The sequence below is a fragment of the Apteryx rowi genome, unplaced genomic scaffold (genome assembly GCF_003343035.1).
Source record: "Apteryx rowi isolate R43461 unplaced genomic scaffold, aptRow1 scaffold_84, whole genome shotgun sequence".
NCBI classification, from domain to species: Eukaryota; Metazoa; Chordata; class Aves; order Apterygiformes; family Apterygidae; genus Apteryx; species Apteryx rowi.
The window spans coordinates 855,929-883,503 of NW_020451138.1; the positions used below are offsets into that span (position 1 = coordinate 855,929).

Sequence of the window (27,575 nt, forward strand, 5' to 3'; positions counted from 1 at the left end):
TGTATTTTTTTTTTTTTTTTTTTTAAGATTTAAACTGTAAACTCAGTACAAGCTGCTCTAGGCCTTTGTATATTTTGCAAGGAAGAGAAATACTGTATTTTTCTTTGTTTTGCATTTACACCAAAAGAATTATATGTTGTCCTTGTTGGATTTGATGAGTACGTCAGCAGTCATTCACTGCTTTGTGACACCAAACAGTTAAGCTGTCGTATTTAAGTTTGAAAATCTAGGAGAAAAATAAAAAGAAAATTAGTCTTTACTAATGAAATGAAAATTTCTTGGCTTTATAGCTAATATCTTTGAGTTAATATTTCTGAAAGTATTACTCATGACCTTAATAACAGACTAAGGGAATATATTTGTCATTCATTTCTAAGTTCGTATGATTCTATTTTTTTATAGCTCTTTAAAACAGATAAATAGTATGTATTGTGTATGACTAGTGATTTACTCTTTTCTTTACAGTTAAATTCTTAGGGTGCTTTTCTGACGGGGTGAGGAAGAAAGAATAAGAAAACACGTTCTCAATATGAATATTTTCTGTTTCAGATTTGTGGCTGATTGTTCACATGAGTCCAGGGGGAGATGAAGTACCTTGGATCCTGCATAGTTTGGCTTTGTATGGCAGTCTTCCTCCTCCTTCCTCTTTCTGCTTCTGTGGCTGTCACTGACCAGACAGGTACTTCCAATGTTTTTGCCCATCGCAGACCAAAGGAACAAATCTCAGTACTGAAAGAATTAAAAAAAAAAAAAGGTATATGAAAAACAAACGAACAATACAAGCAGTGCAATTACAAAGACCAGTGGTTTTATCTCTGTCCTTGAAGAAGTCTAAGTTTGAAGCAGTTTCAAAGCAGTCTTTCTGTTTCCTGTACTTGAAAGATGAACATTTGGAAGCAGTTATAGTTTCTGGGAGTTTTATTTTATACTTTCTAAAATTACCTTAAAAAAAAAAAGAAGATTCTGTATCGAGGCTTGCAAAACTTTATGAACAAGATCTTGTGGCTTAATTATAGGAGATCAGTGCTCACATTGACATAAACAACCTAATGCTCAAGTTAACCTAATCTAAACTAAATCCCCAAAGCAAGTCAAATGCTTCACCGATGCAGAGTAAGGCAGAACCTTGTACATAAGAAGACAGGGGAAAGGGATATAATATTGTTTAAAGTAAAGGCTTAGTTACCCATCTTCTACAAAGTTACCCTGACTTCATTTTCTTATTATCAGCATGTTAACTCATTCTCTTACCTAACACAATGGTCTCTTTCTCCAGCTCCTGTTCCGTTATCTGTTTAATGTCCTTTACCTTGGCTATCCTGACTGCAGTAAATTCTCTGTTAAGCACATATCACTTGTGTGTTTGTAGAAAAAGAAATTGTCAGTTTTTTGGAGTTGCTCAGCCTTAGTGTGTACCTCAGCTTTCTAGAATTTTCCTACAATTGCTAACAAGGAGAACATGTTAACTGCTATTTAAGTAGAAATAGAAAGTATTTGTTTTTCTTTTTTTAAAAAACAAAACTTATTTTTAGTAATGCTCGTTTTTGAGAAACCTGATGGGAGATAATGGAAGCTATGAGTACACAATACCTTTGAAACTCGGCAACGCCTTTGAAACTCGGACCCAAGAAATTTAAAAACTCAGCAACTAGCGTAACAGTCCTTTCACTGCTCCTGGAAAAAAGAAATGGTAATATTTAATAAATACTAATTGTAATGTTTGAGCTCCAGGGTAGCAATAATGCACTATGGAGAATCTGAATTTAAGTCAAAGACCTTTTTGCCTTATACTCTTCAAGCAGCAAAGCTGAGTGCTCCAGACATAAATTATTCTTAACCCCTGGGAGGGAGTGAGCTGTACATACTAGCTCTGCAATCATCCTCTTTAGCTGTCTGAGGGACTGTGTTGTCTTATCTGTTGTTCCTCGCTGGAGGATTGCAGAGGGGAAGTTTTAAATGCTAGAAGAGTGTGACTGCACAAGGTTCCCTAATAATGTAAATGTATAATTTGAATAACCTTAAAACAAAATGCCGGGAAGTATTCTCCTTTTTCTTTTGTTGTCTAATGAAAAGATATCTTAGTAAAAGGTAAACCAGTCATAGAAAATGTGACAGATAGAGTAAACTGAGAGTAGGCAATGCATCTGAATTGTACATTATGTTCTGTTAGAAGTTTGTGGCTGGGCAGCAGGGAGAGAGGTTGCTGTTTTCCCTAACCTGGTTGCTACAGATGGATCAAATATGTGTCAAAGGGAACCACTGGGATGAAGAGGAGAGGTAGAACCTCTTCTGAAAATAACTCAGGGTGTGCAATTGAGAGAAGCTCCGGCATTATGGGGTGGCAGGGGCAGATGATGAGGAATAACATGTAGAGAGCTGGCAGCATGAGAAGCTCTGCCTACAGCAGGGAATAGACTCAGCATGTAGCTTCAAGGCGACAGGAGGAAAGAAAGAGATTTTTCTAGAGACTGAATGGGTTGTTACCACCCAAAAAAGAAATACAGGTTATCGACCAGAAAGCAGGAGCTGAGAAAGAACCTGCCCTGCAAATGTGCAGTAGTCAGGGGAATAGGTGTGTTTGCAAGCATTTTTATTTAATGTGTCACTCAACTGAGCTGAGTATTCTGTTTCAAAATCGTCTTTTTCTAGTTTGATAAATTTTATGCGAATGAAACTGTTAGAAATCAGAAGTGTGCCCGTTTCAAGAAAGAGGGCCAAGTCTATTTGTGTTTTGTTTGAATCGAGATCCTATTTTGGAGAGTAAAATGGATTTGCTTGATGTAAAGTAGGCATGTAAAATGAATATGTAAAAGAAGAGAGAACTATTTAACTTCAGTTTTTTTGTTTTTTTTCATTAACTGACTCTCTTTTGGCCCTTTGTTATCCCCTACATATCAGTTCTGCTTCTGTCCTTCAAGATCTACCAAGGCTAATCATTTATCAGAAGGAAGCAATTATTTCTAAAGATAAAATATAGCAAGTTTAAGGGAGAGGTTTGGGTTATAAATCTGAAGTTCAGGAGTTCTCCATAGTCATGTTTTTGACTTGACTTCAAGAATAAAGTCTTTGTCTCTATTTTCTTTGTTGTCAACTAATTTTTTATTGTTGGGAGCATTTGGTTTTGGAACATGAACATGAGGTCTTTTTGTAGTGATACACAAAGTTTCAATGTGATTTTTCCTATTTTTTATATTAAGAATATTAATACTTCTGTCTCATTCCCAGATTATTGTTGCTTTGTTCAACTTTCTTTTACAATTACTTTTCTTCAAAATCACTTGCTAACCCATGACAAATGTAGCATAAACAAAGTCCTGGGACTGTCAGCCACAGTGAATTTCCATTGCCTTTTGACGTGGAATGCATTGTGAAAAGTATTGCCTCTAGATCATAATTTTAGATAGGCACTTTAACCCAAATACAGTGAATGGTTTCAAGCATGCAGATCAGTTCAGCTTTTCTTTTCAGTTTGCTTGTTCCAGTACATAGATAATCCTCAAAGATACCATTTCTGTAGTTACTCTCGTATAAAATGCATTCATTACATTTAAAGAGTTTAAACTCTCAAATTGAATATTTAAGGCTGGATCCACAGGTTGTTGTTAGTATTGCAGTGTTTAAGCTACCCTGCCACTGTTGGATTCCTTAACTTGTCGTTAAATACCAAGGCTTCTCAGGCAGTGAATAAGGGGCTTTAGGTAACTAAGAATGTGGTTCACGAAAGCCTGTACATTGTGGGAAAGCCACTTCAGCTCGTCAGTAAGTAGTACTTTAGACAGACCCCATACCACAGAGGGAAATATTCTCGGCTACACGCATTCTCACAGAGTGAGGCCTGTAAATTAGATCAGCTTTTTTTCATGGAAAGCTAGAGAAAGAAGAAAACATTAACTCCTATGGCCAAGGTATTCACCTAGGATGTGAAATCCTGTTTTTTCAAAAATCCCTCTTCTGCATGGGAAAATCCAAGTCTCCAATGTCTAGTGTGAGTATCCTGATGTTAGAACTCCATTGGTGTGGATTTCTTAATGTCTCCTGCCAAAGTTGTTATATTATTTACTAAATCTAAATAGTCCTTGGACTTGGACTTGACTTTCCTGTATCAACAACATTCAGTCTCTGCCTTTCATCTTCCCTACTTTGGTTTAATTAACATGTTTATTTTTAATGCAATATGAAGCAGCTTCCAGTGTGAAAGAGGAAAAAAAAAAAAAAATCACACCTGATTTTCTGGTTGCCCTGTTCTTGGTACTGCAGGTATGAAAGAGATCTGGTTTCTTGACCCTGTTTGAAAACAGGCCAGTGGGTGTTTGAAAACAGGATTCTCAGCTTCAGTATGAACACCTTAAAGGTGGACTTGTTAGATGTTGTTGCTGACCCACGTTGGTATGCCATGCACTCCAAAGAGTTTCATTCTGTCTATCTTTAGTCTGATCCAGTTAGAGTGCGAGACAAATGGATCCTCAGCTAATTTGGAATTCTTCCTGAAGCTTAGGTCTGGCGTATGATGTGGGAACATGGTAGGTGGGGCTTTGCTTTTGGGCTGCATTCATTTGACTGGTTATGTTTGCTGACAGAAACTTTGCTGCATGCAGAATGTGCACGTTGGTGGTGTTAGATAGCCCTGAAAACTTCACCTGAGTGTGAACTTCACTTATAAAGTAGCAGATAGGTACTTGCACAGTGAATCTAGCCATTATAGGTTACATTTAAACTGGAGAGGCCAAGAGTGCTTATTGGAAGCTACAGTTCCCAGCCAGGAAGTGCATACAAGAGACACATGTAAGAGTGAGACAGAAGCATGCACCAGTGTCTCCTGCCTCCTAGTTCTCATGGCAGGGAGAACTGGGCATGGGGCCTAGATGGAAGCTGCAGTGTGCTTCAGCAGGTGCCCTGCTCATTCCAAGAATTCAGGACATGCCATGGCATGTCCCAGCTGATAAGTCTAGATGTAGCCGCATTACTTGGAATTTATTTTTCTGCAAAATGTTATTATAAAAAAAGCTTTTCTTACTAGTGTCTTACTGGAGAGGCATAGATCACAGTGATCTGTGATCTGCCTGCTTGATTGACATATATACATGTTTATGTTTATAATATGTTGATAATAATTACGTTGATTTTTATAATAGTAAGCTCCTATAGTAGAGCTCATTGATTCCTAAAGATTAAGGTCTATAATCTGTTCTATGGGTAGGAAATTTCATTAATTTATAGGTATGTTACACTTCAGCTTTGGAATCACCATTTTAATATGAATTGTGGGTCTCAAACCAGACAAGGCAGTTTTACCAGGTGTAGAGTAATCTACTGTGTAAAGGTAAGCTTGTTCTTCATGCTGCTATATGGTGCATTGGTGTCTTGTAACAGGGCAGGTAGCTGCATGGTTTCCATACCTGGATTAGCGATAAGGATTTGTCTTGTTCTTTTTCTTTCCTGACTGCCTTCAGGTAGATCTCCTAATTCAGCTACCTGTAGGCTGAATGGGTAAACTGTCTGTTTTGTCTCAGGCCAAAAGAAATTATATATAAAGATCTTCTAGCATTACTAAAAATCTTGGAAGAGACTTACTTTTTGTCTTTATAAACTATAACTATAGAAAGAATTTTCATCAATCTATAACACTAAAAGTTACCAGTCTTGGTTTGAAGAGCTTTTGGGTTTAGTATTTTAGTCTTTTGCCTTGGCTCTCTAGTAGAATAATGTTGAGCTAGAGGAGTGCATCAGCAACACGAGATGGAAGAAGAATCATAGTAACCCTTGCAGTTTTTCTGGGGATATGGGATACAACCAAGTAAGTAACACTTACATGGCTGTGTATGCTGTGAGTGTTATGCCACCGATAAAAATAGGTCCACAGTCTGGTCTGTGGCATGTGAGGAATCATTGCTATCATCTGGATAGCACAGAAATTAAGGCTTGATTCTTTATTTGGATATGGGAGAAAGGGGCTGGAGGGAATAAGTTGCGACCCCCTGATCCTTAGCCACTCAGCCTTCATATAAGTTAATGCTGCAAAAGAGTACAGTTTTTTTTTCCAAGTTCCTGTAGACATGTAGACCTTACTATAGCTGTTTCAGGTGAAATCCTCAACAGGTCATATCTGGCTGCTCTTATTATACGTGCTATAAAAAAAATGTAAGGAAAAAGTGATTCTGTCCCTTGGTCTTATATATAAAACCTTGGATGGAAACATGGAATTAAAAGAATGTTTGTTAGTGTATATTTGAAATGATGTTGTGACTTCAGCCACAATAGGATTCTTTTACACCAACATATTTCTTGTAGTTACACTCATGTAAAATTACTACCACAATCGCTACTGTAGAGTGGCTATAGATAAAAATCTGTAGTTTATAGCTTTTAGTTTAATAATCTGTATAAATGATTTAAGACTAGATTTGTAGATTAAAGAGTATCTAAGGTGAGCCTGTTTCTCTCCTTTAGGGTGCGTACATCAAATAGAATATTGAAAGTGCTGTATATGTTAGTATGTAATTCCAGGGAATGCATTTCACACAACATAAAACTCCCTGAAAACCAAGAGTAGTGAAAGATTTAATTTCGGTTTGTGAGATTTCAGCGTGAGTACTCTAACAGTTCTGCATCTGTTGTGGGGAAACGGAATTTACAGTGTGAGTTGTAGTTGTTTTTAATGCATATGTTTCTTCTCATCTCGCTCCCTCATGAAATTTCATATACGTATATATTTAGTGTACATATGAAGGAAAGAAAGAATATAGTATCTTTGTGCCTTTGAAATAAATCTACTTACAAGTTATGTTACTTCTAATTGTAATTGTAGCGTAAAGGACATGGTATTGAGTGGAACTTGATGCGTCTTGCAAAAAACTGCCTCCACTCAATCTTTTCTTAAACAATTGTCATGGGTTTCATTAACCATGTTGTTAAAGAGCTTCTTTTTTCTGTATTGTATAATTTACTTAAATTTTTTTCTCGTTATTTCCAACTAGCCATTTGTATTCCAGATTGAACACTGTAATGCATTAAATAGAATTTAAGACCTGTGAAGGATAATATACTTTCTATATTACTGCAGAATGAATGACAAATTTAATGTGCTTTCAAATTATAAATATAGCTATTTTAAAGGTCAACTTTTAGTCTGCATAMTCCTGTAAATTTTAAAATATAGATGATTTCCAGGTTAATGCTAGGCCGTTCCTCCTTGCTTTTTTCACTGAACTAACTCTTTGGAAAGCCCCTTGTCCTTTGCTGTTTAGTAACTTTAGACAACTTGGCAGTCTTTTTAGTCACTTCAGCTCAACACGGAGCTCTGCGTTTAATAAGTACATGGGCCAAATCCTGCTCGTCGTCTTCCTTTTGATAGTTTCAGTAGGGTTTACTGGGGCTATTTGCAAAGTTGATTAAAGAAAAAGCCCTCTTTCAGACCTGTGCACAAAAGTAATGTTTCTCTGTAGCTGCATCTTAAAAGTGTTTCTGTTTGTATATATATGTGTGTATATATTTATGTACGTCTGTGTATATATATATTTAACTATATGATAGGAGGATGTTACATATTAATAGTCCACTGTTAAATGTGTTTGTTAGAATTAACCTTTGAATTTACCATGTTCCAAGTGTTAGAACATTCTGCTTGTTTACTTAAACATGTTGATTCAGACTTAATCCCAAGAAAAGCTGCTTATTTTTAACAGCTTTTTCAAAATATAAGTATTGCTTGCATTGCTTATTATATAATAGCATTCTTGTTAATCCACATTTTGAAATTAGTGTTCCCTGAAGTAACAACAGAATATTGCCATGGTAATCAAGCATTTATGCTTTTTTGTTGCATTTTCATTGTAATATTTACTTATTGAGAAAAAAAAACAGATTTCCTAGTACTTAATCTACTCAGAAATATGCAAAACTTGCAATAGATGTTATTGCTTTATACAGAATGAATATGGAAGGAGCTTTGTAAGAATTTAGTATTTTTTATGCTGGTTATATCATTCATGTGAGCTGTAATCATAAACAGTTGAACTAAAATATGATAAAATTTTTGTTTATATTAGAAGTGTAGTATGAATATTAGAAGTGTAATATGAATACCTCATACTACACTTAATGAAAAATATCGTTGCTGTTATTTAGATTGTGTAGTTTGGATTTTTATTTTTTTTTAATCCTAAAGATAAACAAAACCAACTTTCCTGTTAATATTACTAACTACAGCTTATTCTGATTTATGGCAGATATTATAATCACTGTCTGATTCATTTGTATTTGATAAAATTTTATGGTACATATTTAACTATTCTTTTAAAGGTGCAGTGTGTCCTGTGATGAGAACAGTTGTCCATCAGCTCAGACAAGCCAACAGAAATGATCTCCACGTTTCAGGTAAATTACTTCAATTAATAGGAAGAGTAAAGTGTCTAAATTAATTTGCCTGTGGTGGATGTAATCATAGTCCCACTGAAGCTGGCTGTAAAGCTGTAGAAGGATAGTACAATCTGCCACCCCCATGCTCCAAAAACTGCTGTTGGTTTTAGAAAAGTGAGGTTGATCAAAATCAGAATGCGTTGATTTTGAAAGGTACTGTTTTGCTTTCTGTATGTGCAGTCATTTCCATTCTCCTCTCAAACATGCTGCAGCTCTGAACTACAGATGTTCTTGTTAGTTCAGATGATAAAAGGAAATAATCAATGCATTTCTCAGAGGTTGCAAAGTCAACTACTGGTGGAATTCTGCACTGAAATCTTCTCCATTGAGAAAATGAATGTTGGAAGTTTCTGTGACCTGAAGTACAGGATTTCAAAATAGCATGTCGGTCTGTACTCTAGAAAGTCACCAAACATGCTAAAAATCAGTATCTCCCCTTGGTTTTTAAAATCGCTTTAAATAAACTAAATCAGTTCATCATATTTTGCAGGGTTTGATCTAGCAGAAAGCTTTTCTTTGAGACAAACATCTTGCGGAGGGGAAAAAATCTGTTTTAAAGTGGGGAGCGCACCTCTCATCAGAGACACAAAGTAAGTAGCTACTTAAGATCAGAATCCTAAAGGTGTCAGTTTTAGGTATTTTCATCTGTAACAGATTTTTTTTTTTTGCGAGGGAAGCAGTCTGATTCAGGTGTTCCTTCTGGAATCTAGAAATATCTAGGTGGAAAGTTAATTGCATGTATCTTATTCATTCTTAAACCATGATTCTGGTATTGAAATGTCTCCTTTTTATATAGAAAGATTATAAAACAAAGAGAAGAAAGAGCATTGTGTTTCATAATACAATAAGAAGTGTTTACCTTGCTATTTTTTTCTTAACGAAATTATCTGCCCTGTCTCTCATTACTGCTTGCAGGGATAAAGACAGAAAGATAGTCACCATTTCCTTAAAAGCTATATTTTCACGTAGATTTTTTTCAGTGAGATCGACATCTTGCCTTTAAGCACCAACAAAATGGTTAGTACTCAGTGTTCAGAGACTAGGCAACATCCTATTATAACACGGAATGAAAAGAAAGGCACACACCCCATGGAAAATTAAAAGGAAGGTGAAAGAGAGCAAGGTAAAATGGAAATGGATGGATTTGTGTTTGCAATGGGGCGAGGAAATGGTGAGAAGCAGTTCAAGTTCCCCACCCTTAGACAGTGGGGAGAAAGAAAATCCTCTCAGAGCTGCTTGGTTGTGATACACTCTTGGTCATGGGATTGTGGTGTCCGTACAACATGTTCCTGAGATGACATGGGAAGCAACTGTATTCTCATGTTTTCAGGTTGGGTGTTCTCCATTGCGAGAGCTCTGGCTCCAGGCTGTGTGAAAAGAAATACACCCATGCCCTCAGGATTCCCCTGGGCTTGGATCCTGGCCAGAGCCCAGAGTTCTGGGGCAGCATGACGCCAGGGACTGGTGGAGAAGGAGGAAAGAAGTATCACAGAAATCCAGACGTGAAACAAAATGATCTCTGGGACAGAAGAAAGATTAAAAAATATGACTCTAGATATTCCATGTTAATAGATAGATTTTAAGTTGTCCTGAGATATTAGATACTTTAAATGTTAGATTAATGTAGTTGTGTAATTCATTAAAATTACATAAAATAATCACTTTTTAAAAAAACTTGAATTTTTGCTATTATATATGGAGAAATTAAGATTCTAGATAGAATTGATTGTCACAGAGAGAGCTCTGCTTTCGTTAGGATCTTCCCAGTATTACCAAGATTGTCTTTACAAGAGTAGCATGTGAAGTTAGGTACAACTCACACAAACCTTTACTAAAAATATTTTGAAAGTAAGAAACTTTTATTTATTCATTATTCATTTTCCAAATTTTTATGTTGTCAATATGAATATGAGAGGAATATAAGAATATAGTAGAGCAGAAAATCAAGGCAATAACAGAAAACGTGTGGCAATTTTCCTTTTTTAGGAATAAGAAGTTAAGTAGAGTTTAGCTGTGTACAGTCAGGAAGAGAAATCCATATATGCAAGATGATTAATTTCTTGAAATTGTTAGAAAATCGACAGCCAAAAAAGGGAGTGAAGAGAGCTAGAAATTATAAGAAGAAAAAAGGGGGAAATTCTTGATTTTAAGGCATTATTTCTGAGAATGTGATGGGGCAGGGGATAACTCATGATGGTGAGGTTGAAAAATGCCAAGTTCTTTCTCCTTTTTCATTAGTTGTCCTGAGTATTAGTGTCTATGCTTTACTGTCATCTTTTAAAAGCAATTATTAATAAAGGCAGTGAAAATGGGGGAATTCATGTCATGGCTGATGGCTGCTGCTTAGCAAGGCCTTAGCTCTTAGCAGTTGGAAGGAAAATATTACAGAAAGAAATAACACTTATTTTTTCACTTTATGGATGGGAGAGAAATCTAATACATTTTTCTTTTCTTTCTTGCATCCATTCAGCTTTTTGGATGGAGGAAGACTATTTCAGACACAGATGGCTCTTTTTTCTTCATTTTCATTGTAGATTGGGCAGGGGATAAAGAATTTGAGTAAAGGGTAAACCTAGAGGACAGCCAGTTTGGCTTTGCTGGTGTCTATTGCTTATCACATTTCTCCCCCTCCCCATTGCTTCCTTCTGCATGTATATACATTAAAAAAAAAAAAAAAACTGGAAAGAAAGTCTTTCCAGTCTCCCCTACAATACTTGTATCCACTGAATGAACAGGTCTGCTGGATGAAGCTGCTGGGATAATTATCAATGAAATACATAACAGTGCTAATTTTTAAATATAGTTAGGCTAAAAAATAATATCATGTTATTCATGTTAGTAAGGGACAAACTGAGCTTCTCTGTCAGCTTGGTGTGGAAGTAAAAAATGCCTCTCCATATACCTCCATGAACAAAAAAGGGCTATATTTTCAATAAAATTTAAGCATTACAGAATTTACATTAAGTTGTAGTTCTTAGTGGAAATAGCCTTGTTTTTTTTTTTTTTAAACCTGTCATATCAGAGAAATGAAAGTCATAATTAAAAACAGCATTTTAATTTATTATTCAGAATGTTAAATGTATAATAGTTTTCTGCTGTTGAAATAAGACTTCAGACAAGATTTAAAAAAAACGTTTCAGATACTATTCTGAACTTCTGAGTTGGTTTTAAAAGTAAGGGAAGATGGCAGTAAGGAGCTATGTATTTGACATGATAGGTTTGCTGTGAAGGATGGTCAGGAACTCAAATATCTATTGTCAAAGCTTTATAATTTACTTCATCTCAGTTGCCCAAGTACAGTATCATGTAATATATTCCTTTTATTTAAAACTCCTTTTCTTACATTATGTCAGCTTGTGTAGTTGTAGACCCCTTGTGTTACGAGACGCACGAAGGTTTTTAGGATCATCTTGCCTCAGAAAATATGTAAGTAGACGTGGTGTGCAGTAAGTAGCAGAACAGAGTTTGTTATCCTTCCTGCAGGAAACTGAGAGTATCTGATTAAGCTGACTAGCGAGTATCAAGTAACTTGGCACATCTCCTCTTACATTTCATTCATTCAGTTGCAGTGTGGGTAATAGAAAGCTATGCTGTGCCATTTTTTGTGAGTGATGCCATTTTGATTTTTTCAATGGACCTGGAGTAGTGTTGCTCCTATTTATATGTTGTAAATAATATACAATACAGTGTTAGTGTGGGAAGTCGATTATGTCCGTGCTGAATTTTAGTTACATCTCTTGACTTTACCTCTTTTTTGCAGGGAGTTCTGTAGGTATATTGCCTTGTGATAGGAGGTTGGATAGCTTTTTTTTATACTCCATATAAAGAATCTTAATTTCTTTCTATTCTATTAAATTTGTAAGATTGAAGAGTGACTTTTAAATTAAAATACTGTGAGTTATGTATTGCCATTTGTGCTTGGACACTAATACAAGTTATTTCTGAGTAAAGTAGTATAACTGGGCTTTTGAATCAAAAAAATCACATTAAAATACAATTATGCAGACAATTATACAATCATAATAATAGTCATTGTATAACGTTTTTATTCTATTTAAAAAGTATGTTATGGAGACACATTTTTGGTAGCTACAGTTTAATAAGTATTGCCTATGCAGTGTATTGCAGTTTAGTGTAGAGCTCACTGACAAAAGCAGCACAGAGCTCTGTGCCATTGGCAACTGCATGAGATCTGCCTGTGGTATCCAGTACTTCTGGACATGAGGCCTTTTAGGCTGATGTTTGGTCTTTAGTTGTCTGAGAGTGAATAGTATTATGCTGAAATAGTTTTATTGTCCTTCTCTAAAGATACATCAGATGTCAGTTGTTCCTTTTTCTGGGTCTGTCTTCTCTGGGTTGCTGCTGGGGTGTTTTGTTTCCTCTCTAATGCATGTGCAGAGCCATTGAGGGAGACAAGAAGTTGATTTTAACTGAGTTTCGGAATGCTTTTGACATGGAGGTTTGTTGCCCGTGCTTATCAAATCTCACTGGTATGGTCATTGCTTTCTTATTTTATAGTTTGGCTCAATAAATCATATTAATTTACTGAAGAGTTTATCCTAGGCTGGCTCTTAAAATGATCTCAGAAGTACAGCAGTTGTGATTACTCTCACAACTCTTTTAGGAATTTTTCCACTTTTGATACTGAGATACTGAGAAAGAGCTTGGATTTTGACTGTATTTGGACTACGAAGCTCAATCAGCGGCACTGTCATCCCCTGCTCGCAAAAGAACTGTGACTATGGCTTGGGCTGTATTTCAGAGAAAGCTTCACCCCTTTGCAGTGTCTAGTTACTGGATGCAGAAATACTGTTACCATTTTTGACAGTGTATTCCAGCTTCGAGGATTGTTTCTGTTAAGAAGAGAAACTGATGATGAAAGAACTTTTCTGGGTTTGTTGTTTTGTCTTTCTTGCTAACCTTTTTAATTGCAAAAAAGTGAGCCCAGACTTCTTTTTCCTGGGACGCAGTTGGCATCAAGCAAAGGCAATTTCTGTATTCACCGTTAGATGCTGCCTTACAGCTAGCACCTTGCTCTCCAAAGGCAGCTATGTCTGGGTGACTTTGCAAGCAGTTCTTTTGCTGTAGGGTTATATTTGCTGAGACTTCTTTCCCAGCTCCCTGCATTTTAATTTAGCTGTCAGTGAATGTCTGTATGGATTTGACTTCTGATTAGCCTTCCATACGCCATGTATTTTGGGCAAAAAAGTCAGGTTCCTCAGTCATCTTCAAAAATATTATTAGGATATATATTAAGAATTAGGTATACCTAATTCTTAAATGTAATTTGAATGGATAGATGTGAAACCAGTTTCCAAAAGATTTTATCAAACACCTTTAAAATAATACTGTAGTTTAAGATAATACAGTTTATTCAAAATGGCAGTGAAGCAGTACCTCTGCTTGGTGGCAATAGTTACAGCAAATATGTTAAGCAGTTTTTGTCTGTGCTTACACGTGGTCCTGTTAAGCCATTGGTCTACTTAAATATTAGGTAGTTATGTAAGAAATCACCCCTCCCTTCCTATTACAGATTTTTTTGAGGTTATTTGAACTGTTTGAGCCAACAATGCTGAGATTGAAATGTCTGGTATTTTGGTTGCAGGGTATTTTCAAGAAAAGGGCCTTGTCTCTGGAATTTACTTCCGGAGTCTAAGAGCCTGAATTTAGTGCAAATCCTGGTGCTTTCCTCAGGTCTCTCAAAGCAGTGGATCAGAAGCTGCAGTGATAAAATTTCTTTTTCTGCTCCTAGTTAAAGGTACTGAAATTGTGTACTTTGTGTGTATTTCCAGAAATTTGAAAATGTACTGCATTTTATAAATTAAAAAGAAGGAGAATACAGGGATTACCATTAAAATAACAACTTGGAGCTGTAGCTAGCATGTGAATACCAATTATTTCTTGTTATAACTAAGAAGAAGACTGAGGCATCTTACTATTAAAAATGATAGGAAAAGGCTTCTTTTAAAGAATGAAAACATGTGAATGTCTTTTTCTGCATTTTTGGATTATTACTGTTTGTTCCTACCTGAACTGGTTGTTTGTACCTGAAAAGTGCCAAGATCTTTTATAAGATCTAAAAATCAGGTGTTAATTAATTTTAATTGCTATATTGGGCTTTGTTTGCTGAATATGGAATTGATCATCTCTTAATTCAATGTGCAACTTGCTTTGTAGAAAGAATTGGGAAAGCAAAAGTAATAACAGATATTGGGGGGGAGGAGAGGAGAGGAGAGGAAGAGTGTATATATTAAAATGTACAGTACTTACACTGAAAGCAGACCGTGAGACAACAGAGAATAGAAAAGCTACATTATTTATACCACTGACTGTAATAAATCTTAATTCTTTGATCTTTCCTGTATCCCAAAGACAGTAGAGCACTTAACATGGCAGCTTCTTACCAGCTGAATTAGTAAGCCAGTGGTGGATGTATGGGCTGTTTCTTTTCCTTTTTTCCCAGCAATGTTGCTCTTGCTGTAAAGCACTGACAAATAAAGGGAAGGGTCTTTTGTGAGATGCATACTCTAAGGGCTTTGGTCCATAATGAAGAGTGTGCAGGAGACCACTGATGGATCCCCATTCCCCCTGCACCTCGAAGGCCAGGATGAAAATTAAGACAGGCAGTAAGCAAATAACAGAACCACTGGATGAACGCAGAGTAAGGGCAGTTTTACTTATTTTGAAAAACATGTATTTCAGTTCAGACTTGTGTTTTTGTTTTTGTTTTTTCCTGTTGCCTTTGTTTTAAAGGAAAAAAACTGTCCAGCCAAGATTATTTGGAAGAAAGTAAAATTAGGAATTGATCTTCACAGCCCTTCTCTCCTGTTCTCAGCCTTCATCTTGCTTCTTCCGCGTCAGTGCCGGCCTCTGTGGCCAGTCAGGCCAGCAGCCGATCCCACCCGGCTGTGTGATCTCCCGCAACGACCCTGGGGAAGGAGCACTGCTGCACTGCTGCAGTGGGGGGAGAGGGATACTGCAGAACTGCTGTTCTCAGCAGCCCAGTTTCAGCAAATCCTGAAACTGCACTTTCAATTCAATGATTTAACCTGCTCCCATGGAAAACAGTTCTGTTGTTCCAATGAAAAAAACAGCATCTAAGCAATTGCAGTTTTGCCAGGTGCTGCTGTATGGAATTCCTCACTTGTTTATTTTCACCTGACAATAATCATTAGTTGAAGAGAGCCTTAAGTCGCAGATGACTGTAGGGAACTTCTGCAAGAGTTTATATGTCTCTTTCTTACTCTCCCCCAAACTTGCTAAATTTTAAAACCTTTGTAATATTGTCTTATTTCTTTCTTGGCCGTCTTTTTTGAAGAAATATCCCCCAAAAAGTGAGTACAAGAAAACACTATGAATCAATGAGGAGGATGCTGATCTAAGTCTATAAAATGATCTGTGTTTTGATAAGACCACTAGTCAGAAAAGTCTTAGAACAAAAATATAGTTGCAAAATTAATAGTTTGAAGTTTCTTAGAAACCGAGAGTAAATATGGGTATATGCAGTAATGCCACATGCAGCCACACACAGTCCAATAAAATGTGCTGGATATAGTGGGTGCAGCTGATCGTAAACCTTAACCCCATATAATGTAGTGTAGAATGAGAAATTGAAAAATAATTTATCAGTTTTGCTGACTGGGCTGAGAGGATTCATGTGTCTCTGTAAAAAGCATGTAACTTCTCTCACTGAAGCAGTGGTGCCATGTACCAGCAGACTGAAAAAGTAAATCAGAGTTTATTTTGCGTTTTCTGTGATTTAAGTCTGTGAAATGTTGTTTGCATTAGCTATGCTGTCAGGCATTCCTCCTGTTGAGTCAAGTTGTACCTGCAAAAAGATGTTTGTGCTGATACAGCTGTTTCTACGCTGGGGCCTTCATAGTTTAAAAATGTCATAAAATATCACTCCCTTCCCCCTCCCATCTTGCCTCCCAAATTTGTAGTACCATGGCAGAAAAAAATATTGAATTTTTAGTTTTTCTATCTAAAAATAGTTCATGGGCCCTCTCACAGTGAAGCTGCCTGGTGCTTTTTTCATTACACTGATTTTTCATTTATTTACAGTTGGTTGTGAAAGAATTTTGGCCTCTAGCATTTCTTTGTGGTTAGCTCTTTGCAGTTTTTATCATCCTGCCATGGAATATTTTTTATAGCAGATAGCAGAAGGAGATAAACTGCCAAACGTTTAAAAATGCTGCTTTAATTTTGCATGAATGGTATGTTTCATGCCCTGGGTTTTTCCCTTGGAGACCTGGGTCTCAAATTGGTTTTGGTCATAAGCGTACAGAGTTTGTTCATTTCAGCCTTGTCTCTACTGAGTATTTGTCACGTCACAAAATCATTTCAGAACTTGGAATAATAGTCTTGTAATCTAAAGAAACTAAATACTGGTGTGCAGCCATCGGTATGTTAAGAGAACCATGTGCAAGAGCTCGTATGTTATTTCTGAGTTTAGTCAATGTGACTAGCTGCAGAATCGCAGAATTCTAAAAAACAGAATATCCTAAAAATACTCTGCAGTTGAGCATAACAATACAGGCCTTGAGTAATTTGTTGACCGTTCTTAATATGATATTAGGTTTTTAACTGTCACACAAAAATGCACATATTTTTTTTGGGGGGGGGGGGGATAAGGCTGCTGCTCATTGCTGTCCCCATAATATTATTGTTAATATTGAGGTCCTTAATAGACTTTGATTTATCTCTGATATTTTATTTTCTATGTGAACTTTCTGCTGAGAGTTTAATAAGAAGTACGTATGCTTAATCTATAGTGACTGTTGATGCTTACCCAAAATAAATATTGTAGAATAAATATTTTATAAATTAGTGACTGGCTAAAGAACATGAGGTTTGCTTTGCACAGGTTCAGAGAACTGACTGCACAGAGAGCATGCCCAAGGATCTGCGGCTCCACTCACTGTGCGTTTTACGTTCTTACTGGATCTGTGTCTCAACGAGCAGTTCAGAAAGTTTGATGCCTGCCCTTCTAAAGAAATCTGTGAAACTAAATAAAAAGGAGAAGAATATTCACCAAGAGCATATGGAACAGTAATAGGAATTGTTTGCCAAAACTTGGGGAAGGGGATGTGTGCTTCTGGGTCCAATGTTTGCACTCAGGACCCTGTCCTGCTGAATATGCTCATTTTGAAGTACAGCAAATGCAATTTCAGCATTAAAGTTATTGCTGTTGCCCAAGATTGGCATCTAGCAGCTGATAGCTACAGGATTAGTAGATAATGCTCACACATTTTACAGGAATAGGTGTTATTTGGAAATTAGTTGTTGTAGGGGAGAACGGGATGTTTTAGTGCAGCAGCTTTCTCTGAAAGCGTATCGTGTGAAGTTAAGTCAGTGGGAACCAAGAATGCTTAACACAGGAAGTGTGAGTCCTATATGAACTGTGGATAATATGTCATATAGACAGTAACTCTTAAGAATAATCATGTGGAACAGAGACATCTGAAGAAAATGTATCACAACAGGAATAAAAATAAAAAAAATAGAAGATATGTTGTAGCAGTAGTTCAATAATGAAACCATACATGATGACTTGAATGTCTGAAAATGTTAGATGCAAGGAATGCTATCAGACATCTGTATTTACTCAGAAAGGACAACAGACTTTGAAACTATTTTTTATTTTTCGTAAGTTGCATTCCTTGCCAAAGGAGTTTCTTTAAATTCAGAAAGCACTAAATACTTATGTTTCTATTAGTATGTGGAGACAGATATGCTACCAGGAAATTACATAAACTTAAGTTTGGGCTGTTGTGAAAATGTTAGCATTAAAAAAAACACTTTGTGATTCAAGAGAGCTGATATGATTTCATGGAAAGGGAAAATCATGACTCATTAGCTAGTTGGAATTCTTGAAAGATTTACATGTTATAACACTGTCTCACTTCATTGCTCTAGTTAAGGACCAGTTAGCATTATTAATGTGAAGCCATACTATGACTTAAGATGACATTGTTTTACTGCATCCTGACTTTTGCTATCACAATTAAATGTCATCTCTTTGAATAGCTTATGTTGGATTGATTTGGTTCTAATCAGCAAGTAAATATGTGTATTTCTATTATAAAACATGCTGTTAACAGATTTTAATATAGATTCCCATCAAACTGGGTACTTAATTCTATTGTCAACCAAGTAATTTATATGGTGAGAGCAAATACCTCAAAAATGCTGCTTTTGTTTGTCATAGGGCAGTGAGCAAGTTATTTACTTTTCAAAACTTCCAAAATACTTTCTTCCATCTTATTGCATGATTAAATATTTACAATTTTATACAATGCAGAATATTAGTTGTGTTTTCTTTACTGTTATAAGTCTTCCAGAGTTTATCTGTTAGCCTGGGTTTTGTAATAGGTAATATCATGTTCCTGGAATTGCTGTCAGCGGTAAAGATTTCAATCTCAGTCTCACTATTGAAAATTAAAACCATTATTCGTTCTACTTCTGTTACTTTCACAAAGAAGTTACACAGATGATTTAACATCAGCTAAGGGCTTAGTTAATGGATATACATATATTATTTTAATGCAAAGGTGTTTTCACACAGTGGAGCCTTCACTGTATTAGGAAGAGTTCTTAAATTCACAGCATAACAAGCTTCCTTGTTTGGATATAAAGGCATCTGGCCTGTGTCCCCAGCCTGGGAAAGACTCCTCGTCATACCCAGTTTTCTTTCAAGTTGGCTTTGTTTTTTTTACATAAAGCTTAGGAATTAAATAAATAAAATGTTAGTTCACTTATCCAAAGCTGCCACTGCTGCCTAAGCCTCCTTTCAATACCTGTCTTGGGTCTAATGCAAGAGCCCATCTCCCTTTCTAAGCTTTTTTTGGTCTCTGTCTTAGCCCTTGAAAGAGAATACCTGGCCATTTCCCAGCTGGGTCAGATAGTAACAGGGTTAGCTAGTTGCAGGTCCTTGGCCCATCCTGTTGAACATAGTTATGACTCAGTGGGTAGCAATGCAATGTTGATATTTTTTAGCTTGATACATTTTAACCCCATTTAATCTGTAACTTGCTGAAATCTTATTATTATAGAAAGTGAGAGAGATGCAGGCTAAGATATGTGTACTCCTTTTTTAAATTTGATATTAATTAGACATCTCATTTCTAAGTCCCGAGATTCTTTTCAGTTTTCAAAAATGTGTGCAGGTCTTTCCATGTAATGCAAATGACTTTTTTGATCTTTTATTTTGCATATTCATTCACTCCAAATCTATGAGTGTGATCGTCTGTTACCAGATTTTACAAACAGTAAAAGAGTATATTATTTATCTAATTATCCTTCAAATAGTAAGCAGAACACCAGGTTTAAATATTCATAGATTAGTCATGTTGTGTGTAGGGGGTGTTAAAGCAAAAGCATGTTCCCTCTCTGTAGTGTCAGTGCTGCAGCTGACACAGCTACTTATTTCAGGTCGGTCTTCTGGTATCTGGTATCATAAACCTGCTTTGCTACTCCAGTGTCTTCTGTTGGTAACTTAATCTTCCTCACTCCTTATACCTTCTTTTTTTGGTGAGATCAGCTGGAACCAAAATGGATAGATATATCCATCTGTAAGAGTGGGCTAGGCTGTGATACCGTCAGGGTTGCCTGAGCCTTTTTTCTCAGACACTTCTGAGCATGGTCAGCTCATGACTTCAGCCTGGAATGAATTTATTTGTAGGCAGTCCTGAATGCTGAGAAGGAGAAGGTTACAGCTATCCAAGTCATTATTTGAGGAGTTTAGGAAAAATGCATCCCTTAGTTTCATTCTGTTGCACTCCATACAGCAGGCCTTTAAGCTCTCCCCTTCCCCTCCTAGCCATAGGATTGTGTTCACTGCAACAAAAAATTTTATGAAAATGGTTGCTGGCCTGCAAGATGTTATACCTTATATATCATCAGCCAAAGCTGTCTAGGGCCTGGCAAAGTGTACCATAACCAAGGAAGGAGGGGAGGGGTAAAGGGGACGATAGCAAGTGTAATCTGAAGTTTGCTTTGCTAGTGCGCGTGCCTTTGATTGCTTTATTGCAAAAAAGCTTCCAAATGTTTGGCATTGGTGGGGTGGGGTGGGGGGGAGACTATGCACCTAGAATTTGAGGGTTCTAAAAAAACTGAATACGTTTTAGTTGGACAGTGCAACGCATGCGGAAGTACACAAGGTAGCTCTTGTGAGACTAACATGAGAAGTAGAGGGATGTGAATCCTTCAATGTGCAGCTCTGCTTGATGTCGTTAGCCCTGCTGTGCACCACACTAACAAAACTGTTCTGTTTCTGGGATCAGTTTGTATCTCTAGAGACCAGTGCAAGTGCCTGTACAGCACGGGCAAGTTGTCTCTGAAAACCTTTAAGGAAAGATGGATGCTTAAATTTCTTAATTTCTTCCTCATCTTGTGAAGAATATATGAATATATAGGCCAAGGAAACAAAAATGCCATTTCTGACTTTCCCCTCCTTGTTCCNCCCCCCCCCCAAAAAAAAAAAAGTATGAAGTGCCTCTTCTGTCTTCAGACTAAAAAGATCATGGCCCCCAATAGACAAACCTTCCATTGTAGTCTGCATTTTCTTTTGCTTTTTCAGACAACAGCGACCACTAAGATCTACAGATAATTAACATTGTACCAATAGATCTAGTTTCAGGGTAGGAAGCATGTAAAAATGCCTCTAGAGCAATTTTTGCTGCCAGCTGACTTTCAGAGGTTACAGTACTTTGTTCTTTTTCTAAAGTCTTCAGAGAGTTCCTTGCTCAGCTGAATAACTCGTCCCACTGTAGATAATCATATTTAGCATAAAAACTTAATATCTCATTTACTTCAGAGACTGCCAAATAGCATACTTTTCAAATAACTAGATCTGTTGTCTTTGTTCCCTTTCTAGGAGCAAACTAGAAGGGCCAAATTACTTATAGAGCTGCTTGTAAAATGTCTAAATAAAGTCCTGGGGTAGATGTTGAAAGAATTATGTAAAATTACTTTAAAGGTATTTAAATTCACATCCTGTTCTCTTGAATATTGCCATAATTGAAAAAGAGGATCTACCACAACTGGATTTGAGGATATTTGGTATGGCTAAATGGCCTTGAGAGACTATGTAAAAATGTCAAAAGCTTGATACCATTCTTGAATAATCTGAGGAAAACTTAAATCTCTGACATTCTTTTAAGCAAGCCTTAAAAAGCTTTAAATTTTGAACAAAGACAGCCTCTTAGGATACAACCACAAAACAACCAAAGGAATGGACAAATCATCACACTACTCCAGGTTCCTCCATTCATATTAATCTCCAAAGAGAATGCTTTATTCAGTTTATTTTGTGGATAGCTTGTCAGGAATATGTCAGACCCTCATTAGTTTCCTTATAGAGGCAATCAGTTTATTAATCTGATTTTGAACAAGGAAGGAACTGAAGCTTTCTGGGACATTCATGCTGAACGATAAGGCCTTGTGCTTGCATGCACTTGAGATATTTCATTCCCTGCAATGAATAACAGTATTTAAAAAATGTTAAGAAAATGTTTTTTTCCAGATTTAGCTGCAGAAGGGAAAGGAGAATGAGGTGTACATCTAGAAAAAGCATTGTTTCTGATGGGAGGGGATGAGGGTTCAGAAGAGAAGCTTTTCTTTTGTATATTTTGTATTTGTATATTTTTGATGTCCTACACGGTGATAGGGAGATGGATGCTGGTACTAGAGGGATCTGAGCTATTTCTAACTGATATTTTTTAGTTTTAGTTACCTGAAGAGAGTTATGATCTGTGGAATGTGGAGAAATGTCCAGTGAAAGGGACCTTGGTATTAGAAAAATTACTGTATTCACAAGACTCTTAAAAACATCAGACTGAATGTGACTTCTTGTTAAAACACACTACTGAGGAGTGATAGGTGGTACTGAAGGTATCAGTACTGATGCATCAATATCAGCTACAAAGGTGCTAACAGACTTCTACAGCTACTGAAGATATCTAAGAGAAGAACCAGGTTGGAAACAGCAGACTGAAGCAACAGAGACTTAGGTTTTGGTCATTTTCTGCCACTGATATTAGAATTTCTTTGCATATTTTCCAGCCAGCAAGTGATTTTGACACTTGGAAGACCAATATGGTGTTGAGCAGCATGAGGCAGAGGGACACCAGAAACAGTGTCTTGTAATTGCATGATTAGGAGATTCATAGGAGATGCTTTCCCCCTTTTGAAAGAACTTTAGAATTGCACACTTTCCTCATCTGTGTTCTCCATCTCAGAAGCTGAAAGCTATATGCTTGCTTGCTCTCTGGTTGTCCCCTACAGAAAATAAACAGTCTGGATTTAAGACCTGAATTTAATATAAGACTTGAGTTTAATGTAAGACATGAGTAGATCACTAGATTATTGACTTCAATCTTTCAGAATCACAGGTAACCATGCAATAGATGTTTAACTCAAAATTGTCTATACAGCATCTACTCATACCTCTATGTTGCAGAAGTCCCCAAAATCTTTCCATTACCCTATACATTTCCTTTACTTGCTTTGTACATAAAAAGGCAACTTACTGGAGGATACCCATTGTCTGGATCCATTCTGTTGCACTGTTTTTTCTTGAGTCTATACCAGTGCAGGTGTGGCAAGATCCTTTGGCATATGAGATTACTTTGAGTAAAATTTTAACTTTTTTAAGTGGTCAGGCTCTGGCTTTCATTCCTTCCCTGACTCACCTTTTTCCATTGCAATGTTCACTGGTAAAAGACTATGATCTTTTTTCACCCCATATGTCTTTAGCATGGAAAGATGCTTACTACTGATTAGAGCAGCTTAATTTCTGTGCGGGATTCAGGGTAAGGTGTGATATTTTGGAAGGGAAACATGCTGTTTGAGTAGATTGTTTTATAATGTGATACTGTTGCTAGTTTCTGAGCACATATATGAAATGGACATGAAATGGAAAGAAGAATCTTCTTTCATACATTTTTGAATTATATGCATTACTAAGTAAGTGAGAGAGAGAGTAAATGATTACAAATTCACACATTCTTGCTTTTGGTGACTTTTGGTCTTTGGCTTATGTTTGTTTCCCAGGTACAAGGAAAGTTTACTGATTGCTCTGAGACCTATTTGGTTCATAAAACAAATAACCAAGTTCAGCAAGGCAAGTGTATTATAACATTATCACAAGTGTGGAAAGCTACTTTCCACAAGATAAAACTCCAAAAGCCTAAATGTTTGCCTGAATTTTTTCAAAACTTTATCAGGCTGCAGAATTCTACTTAAGAAAATGAGTTGAAAAATTGTTGCATTTCCTATTTCCAGTATATGTTACTACTTTTAAGTCTGTAATTCTTATAATTGCTGACTGCTTTTCAGAAAAGTTGAAATGTGCAGAAACTTTCCAAACTTAAAAGCAGGTGTAGTTTGCTAGCTTGACCACTTTGAAATCATTGGAAGACAAGCCTTGGACTTCATTAGGGCCGGGAATATGCCAATAGTTCCTACAAATAAGAATACATAATCCCTCTAGAATCACTAGAAAAAAAATACTGTGAGGAGACACAGCAGTTTTTAGATTTCTATTTCTGATTCAAACCAACTGTTTTTAAGTGTCCTTTAAAATTTCTATAATTCCATACTGACTTTCACAAAAATTTTTCTAATCCCTCTGTGTATTAAAAAATGAGAGCTAATCTATACCTATTTAGTAAATGGAAACAGAAGTATACTGAAGTATATAAAATATTTGGTAAATCCCTTTTTCCAATGTTGAAATAATTTTCAGCTTTGCATTCAGTGGCACATTTTCTGAGTGGTTTGTGCTCTCCCTAAATGATTAATAAGTCTTAAGCTGTTTGCATAGTTCCTTAAGTTGCATCATATAATGTGTCATATGAAAACAACTTGAGGCCTAATGCAATATGAAACTGTGTAGTGCATCTTAGTGTGATTTGAGGAAGATGGATGGATGGGAAATTATTTCTTATTTTGGGCAACAGACAGCTGTTCTTAACTTTTGCTTAAAAAGAATTTAAAATACCCCTTCTAGGTAGAGGTTGGTAAATTATTCTAGTCAATTATTTCCCCTCTCCCCATTATGCTACTCAAGTTCAGGCAAAAAGCGAGAATCAGAAATATGCTAATCTGATGTGGAAGTGTTGACAATAATGCAGGGTTTTTTTTTACATTTGGTCACTAGCTTTGCTTTTTCACTCATAAGTGATCTCAGTTTGAGTTCCGTTAGTGAACACAAAAAGGGTAAGATTTCAGCGTCTCAGCCAACATAGTACTGAATACACCATCATCCACCATAGGAAAGTTGTTTAAATTGACTTCTTGAGCTCTGGTCACCAAATTACTGTAACATTGTTGTGTTATGAATGACTTATACAAGTAATGGTATATGTCAGCTGGAAAAGATGTATTGCCATAAACTCTAAACATCTCTCACTTCACTCTCAGGAAATATAAGTCGGCTCATCTTTCTCTTCCTGGAAGATATTCAGCAAGCTAGAGGCTTCATTGATACTTGTAAATACAGAAGTTTATCATATGCTGTAGTGCATTCTTATTCAGCATGGAACAATTAAAGTTCACAAAATTTAAAAATAGATGCTGGTTTTCCATGAGTGCTTTTTTAAAAATAAAAACAAAAGGTAAATAAAGGATTGTCTTACTAAAATTTGATATGGGTAACTCAATGCTGCTTTACAAAGATAGAACTAAAACTTTTTATAGCACAGTGAATACACAGTTAATTCATTCATAATTACTTCTTTAAACATGGTAGCACTGGGAGAACCAGGTGATAGCAGAGTTTCAGAAATTTTCAGAACTTTAAACAAATGAATAAGCAAATATTTTTCCAAAAGTCAATCTATACTTTTTCATTACAAACAGTGGAAGGTATGCACAAATACAGATGCAAAGTTCATGCAAAATGCCTGTAACTGCTCTCCTAATAAGCTCATAGTGTGTAGTCTGTGCCGTACTAGAGCCACAGCACCTGTTTTTAGGAAAAAATATAGCTACATTTAATCCATTAAGACAAGAGGAGGATGCAACAAAAGCTTTCTGCAGCCCTGAGTAGATATATGCTTTGACAGAGTGGCACATAGATGTTGCTGGAAGGTCAGTGTGTATTTATTAACATTCTGAATGCATCTGCCTGATGCTTCAACCTATGGCTTAGTAAGAGATATCTGTCTGTATTGTACTGTGTTATATTAGGGATTTTCCTGCTTGTTTTCTTGTTTCCTCAGTCTGCCAGCTGTGGCCTCTGTAATTTACAGTACACCTCAGGCAGGCAGGCTAGGGTGGTATAAATCCAAGTCTGTGTGTTCAGCTCATGTGCTTCAATTCCTGCTATTGTTTTCAGCAGTTCCACCAAGGGTGTGCTTGGCTTTGAGAACACAGCGCTCTATTCATCAACTTACGTTTGTATTTTATACTACTGACAATACAGACCAAGAGAGAGATTCAGATTGTCTAAATTCCACCTAAAATATAATTTAGTGAGACTTTAGGCACCTAAGTCTAAGAGAATGATTCAGATTGTCTACTCTCAGGCACCACCTAACCCCTTGTGGCACCTAAAATGAATCATTTTGGACCACAGGGTTCACTAGGCGTCTGGGCATAAGTTCTGGTGAAGTTCAGAAGCACCATGGTTTAAGCAGCCAGGCATTTAATTCCCACCCAAGTTTCACTGTGACTCAGAGATGTATATAGAGATGCCTGAACTCAGCCTGTGTCCCCAGAGTTACCTAATTCATTGACCATGCTTAAGTCACACATAGTAAACTTGGACAGCATTAAATTCGACACCAAACATGGTAGTCATGATCACTTTCACTGTAGAAAAGGTGGAGAAGAGGAAGAGAAGACAACTTTTTAAATAGCCTAAAGGTTAGAGCAGACAGCCAGGAAGGAGGATATCTGATCTGGATTATCCTAAATTGAGGAAGCCAAACAGTAATGATGGAGCTTAATTGTCTGTCCCACTGACAAGGATGTTTCCTGGGAGAGGAAAATCTCAGATTCATGTTTGTGCTCCCAATAATGATTATTAATTTTCTTCAGATGCTTTTGTCCAAAAATACATAAGCATCCCCCAGATCAGAGATCATAAGCCATCATAAAAAATCTCTCATTTTTTATAGATGAATTTGCACGGAACTTTCTGTTGCATGTTTCTGTAATGTTAGGGCTTTGTTAAGACCTGCCATCTCTCTTACTACTTTTGGCTTAGGCACTATGATGTACCACTCTAGATGACTGAACCCTCTATGTTTGTGCTTTACATCTATAGACCTTGAATTGAGCTTGACGAATGTTTCCTTCATCCTTGTTGTCTCTCCTAACCTTATTCTCTCATTTTCCTATTGCTCTTTTCCTGTGCCACATGGAAAGGGTAAATACTCTATGAGGAAGTACTTGCTGAGTTGTGGACATGAGGAACAACTTGCTTTTGTATTTTTTTGTTAATATTTAGTGCAGCTTCTTTACCATTGTCACCTTACATGTAATGTCTTGTTAGTTTTTTTCAGAGATCCCTTTTACATGTTGGCAGATGCAACCAGCTGGAACAGTATATTAAATATTCAAAGAACTTTTGAATTCCAAATTCAGTATTTTGACAATTTTTTTACCATATTTTAATATACCATGAGGTTTTAAGTCAACTTGTTACATTTTTTTTATCAAATATCCTTTTATATTTATTGTTTAAAACATAAACATATTAGGTCCAGTTCGAGGAGTTTTTTAACCAAACTTTATAGAGTGGAAGATACCGTTTTGTACAGCCTAGATCTTGTTGTAATATCTTACTGATTGTCTGTACCTAAGTCATTTTAAGGCTAGGTACTTGCTTTTTATTCTATTACATTCACTTGAAACCATTCAGAATGAGTAAGAGCACACGGGAAAATATGTATAATAGTATATAGTATGTAGTTTTCTGAGTATTCTTCCTTTAGGGCAGTCACCACCTGGCTGGAGGCATTGAACGTAAAGCACATCCTTTAAGGCATCTGTTAATGACTTTCCATTAATTGCCCACCAGGGAATGTTCATTTAGTTACGTGCTGAGAATGCTTCCCAGAGAATAAACTCATCACTTTTGTTAAGTCAAGTCTTTGGTATAGAGTAGTCGTGCTATTTGCTGGTATTATGCTGTTCAGATAACTGTAAAT

General features: G+C 36.4%; 1 protein-coding gene across 1 annotated transcript in view; it reads left to right on the forward strand.

Moving 5' to 3' along the window:
• Window positions 1-27,575, forward strand: part of COL19A1 (collagen type XIX alpha 1 chain) — a 233,994-nt gene that overhangs the window by 23,929 nt on the left and 182,490 nt on the right. The window contains exons 6-8 of the mRNA XM_026090007.1: window positions 550-679; window positions 8,299-8,373; window positions 8,906-9,005. Of these exons, the coding sequence (XP_025945792.1) occupies window positions 586-679; window positions 8,299-8,373; window positions 8,906-9,005 (269 nt within the window). The 5' untranslated portion in view covers window positions 550-585. The remainder of the gene's footprint in view (window positions 1-549; window positions 680-8,298; window positions 8,374-8,905; window positions 9,006-27,575) is intronic.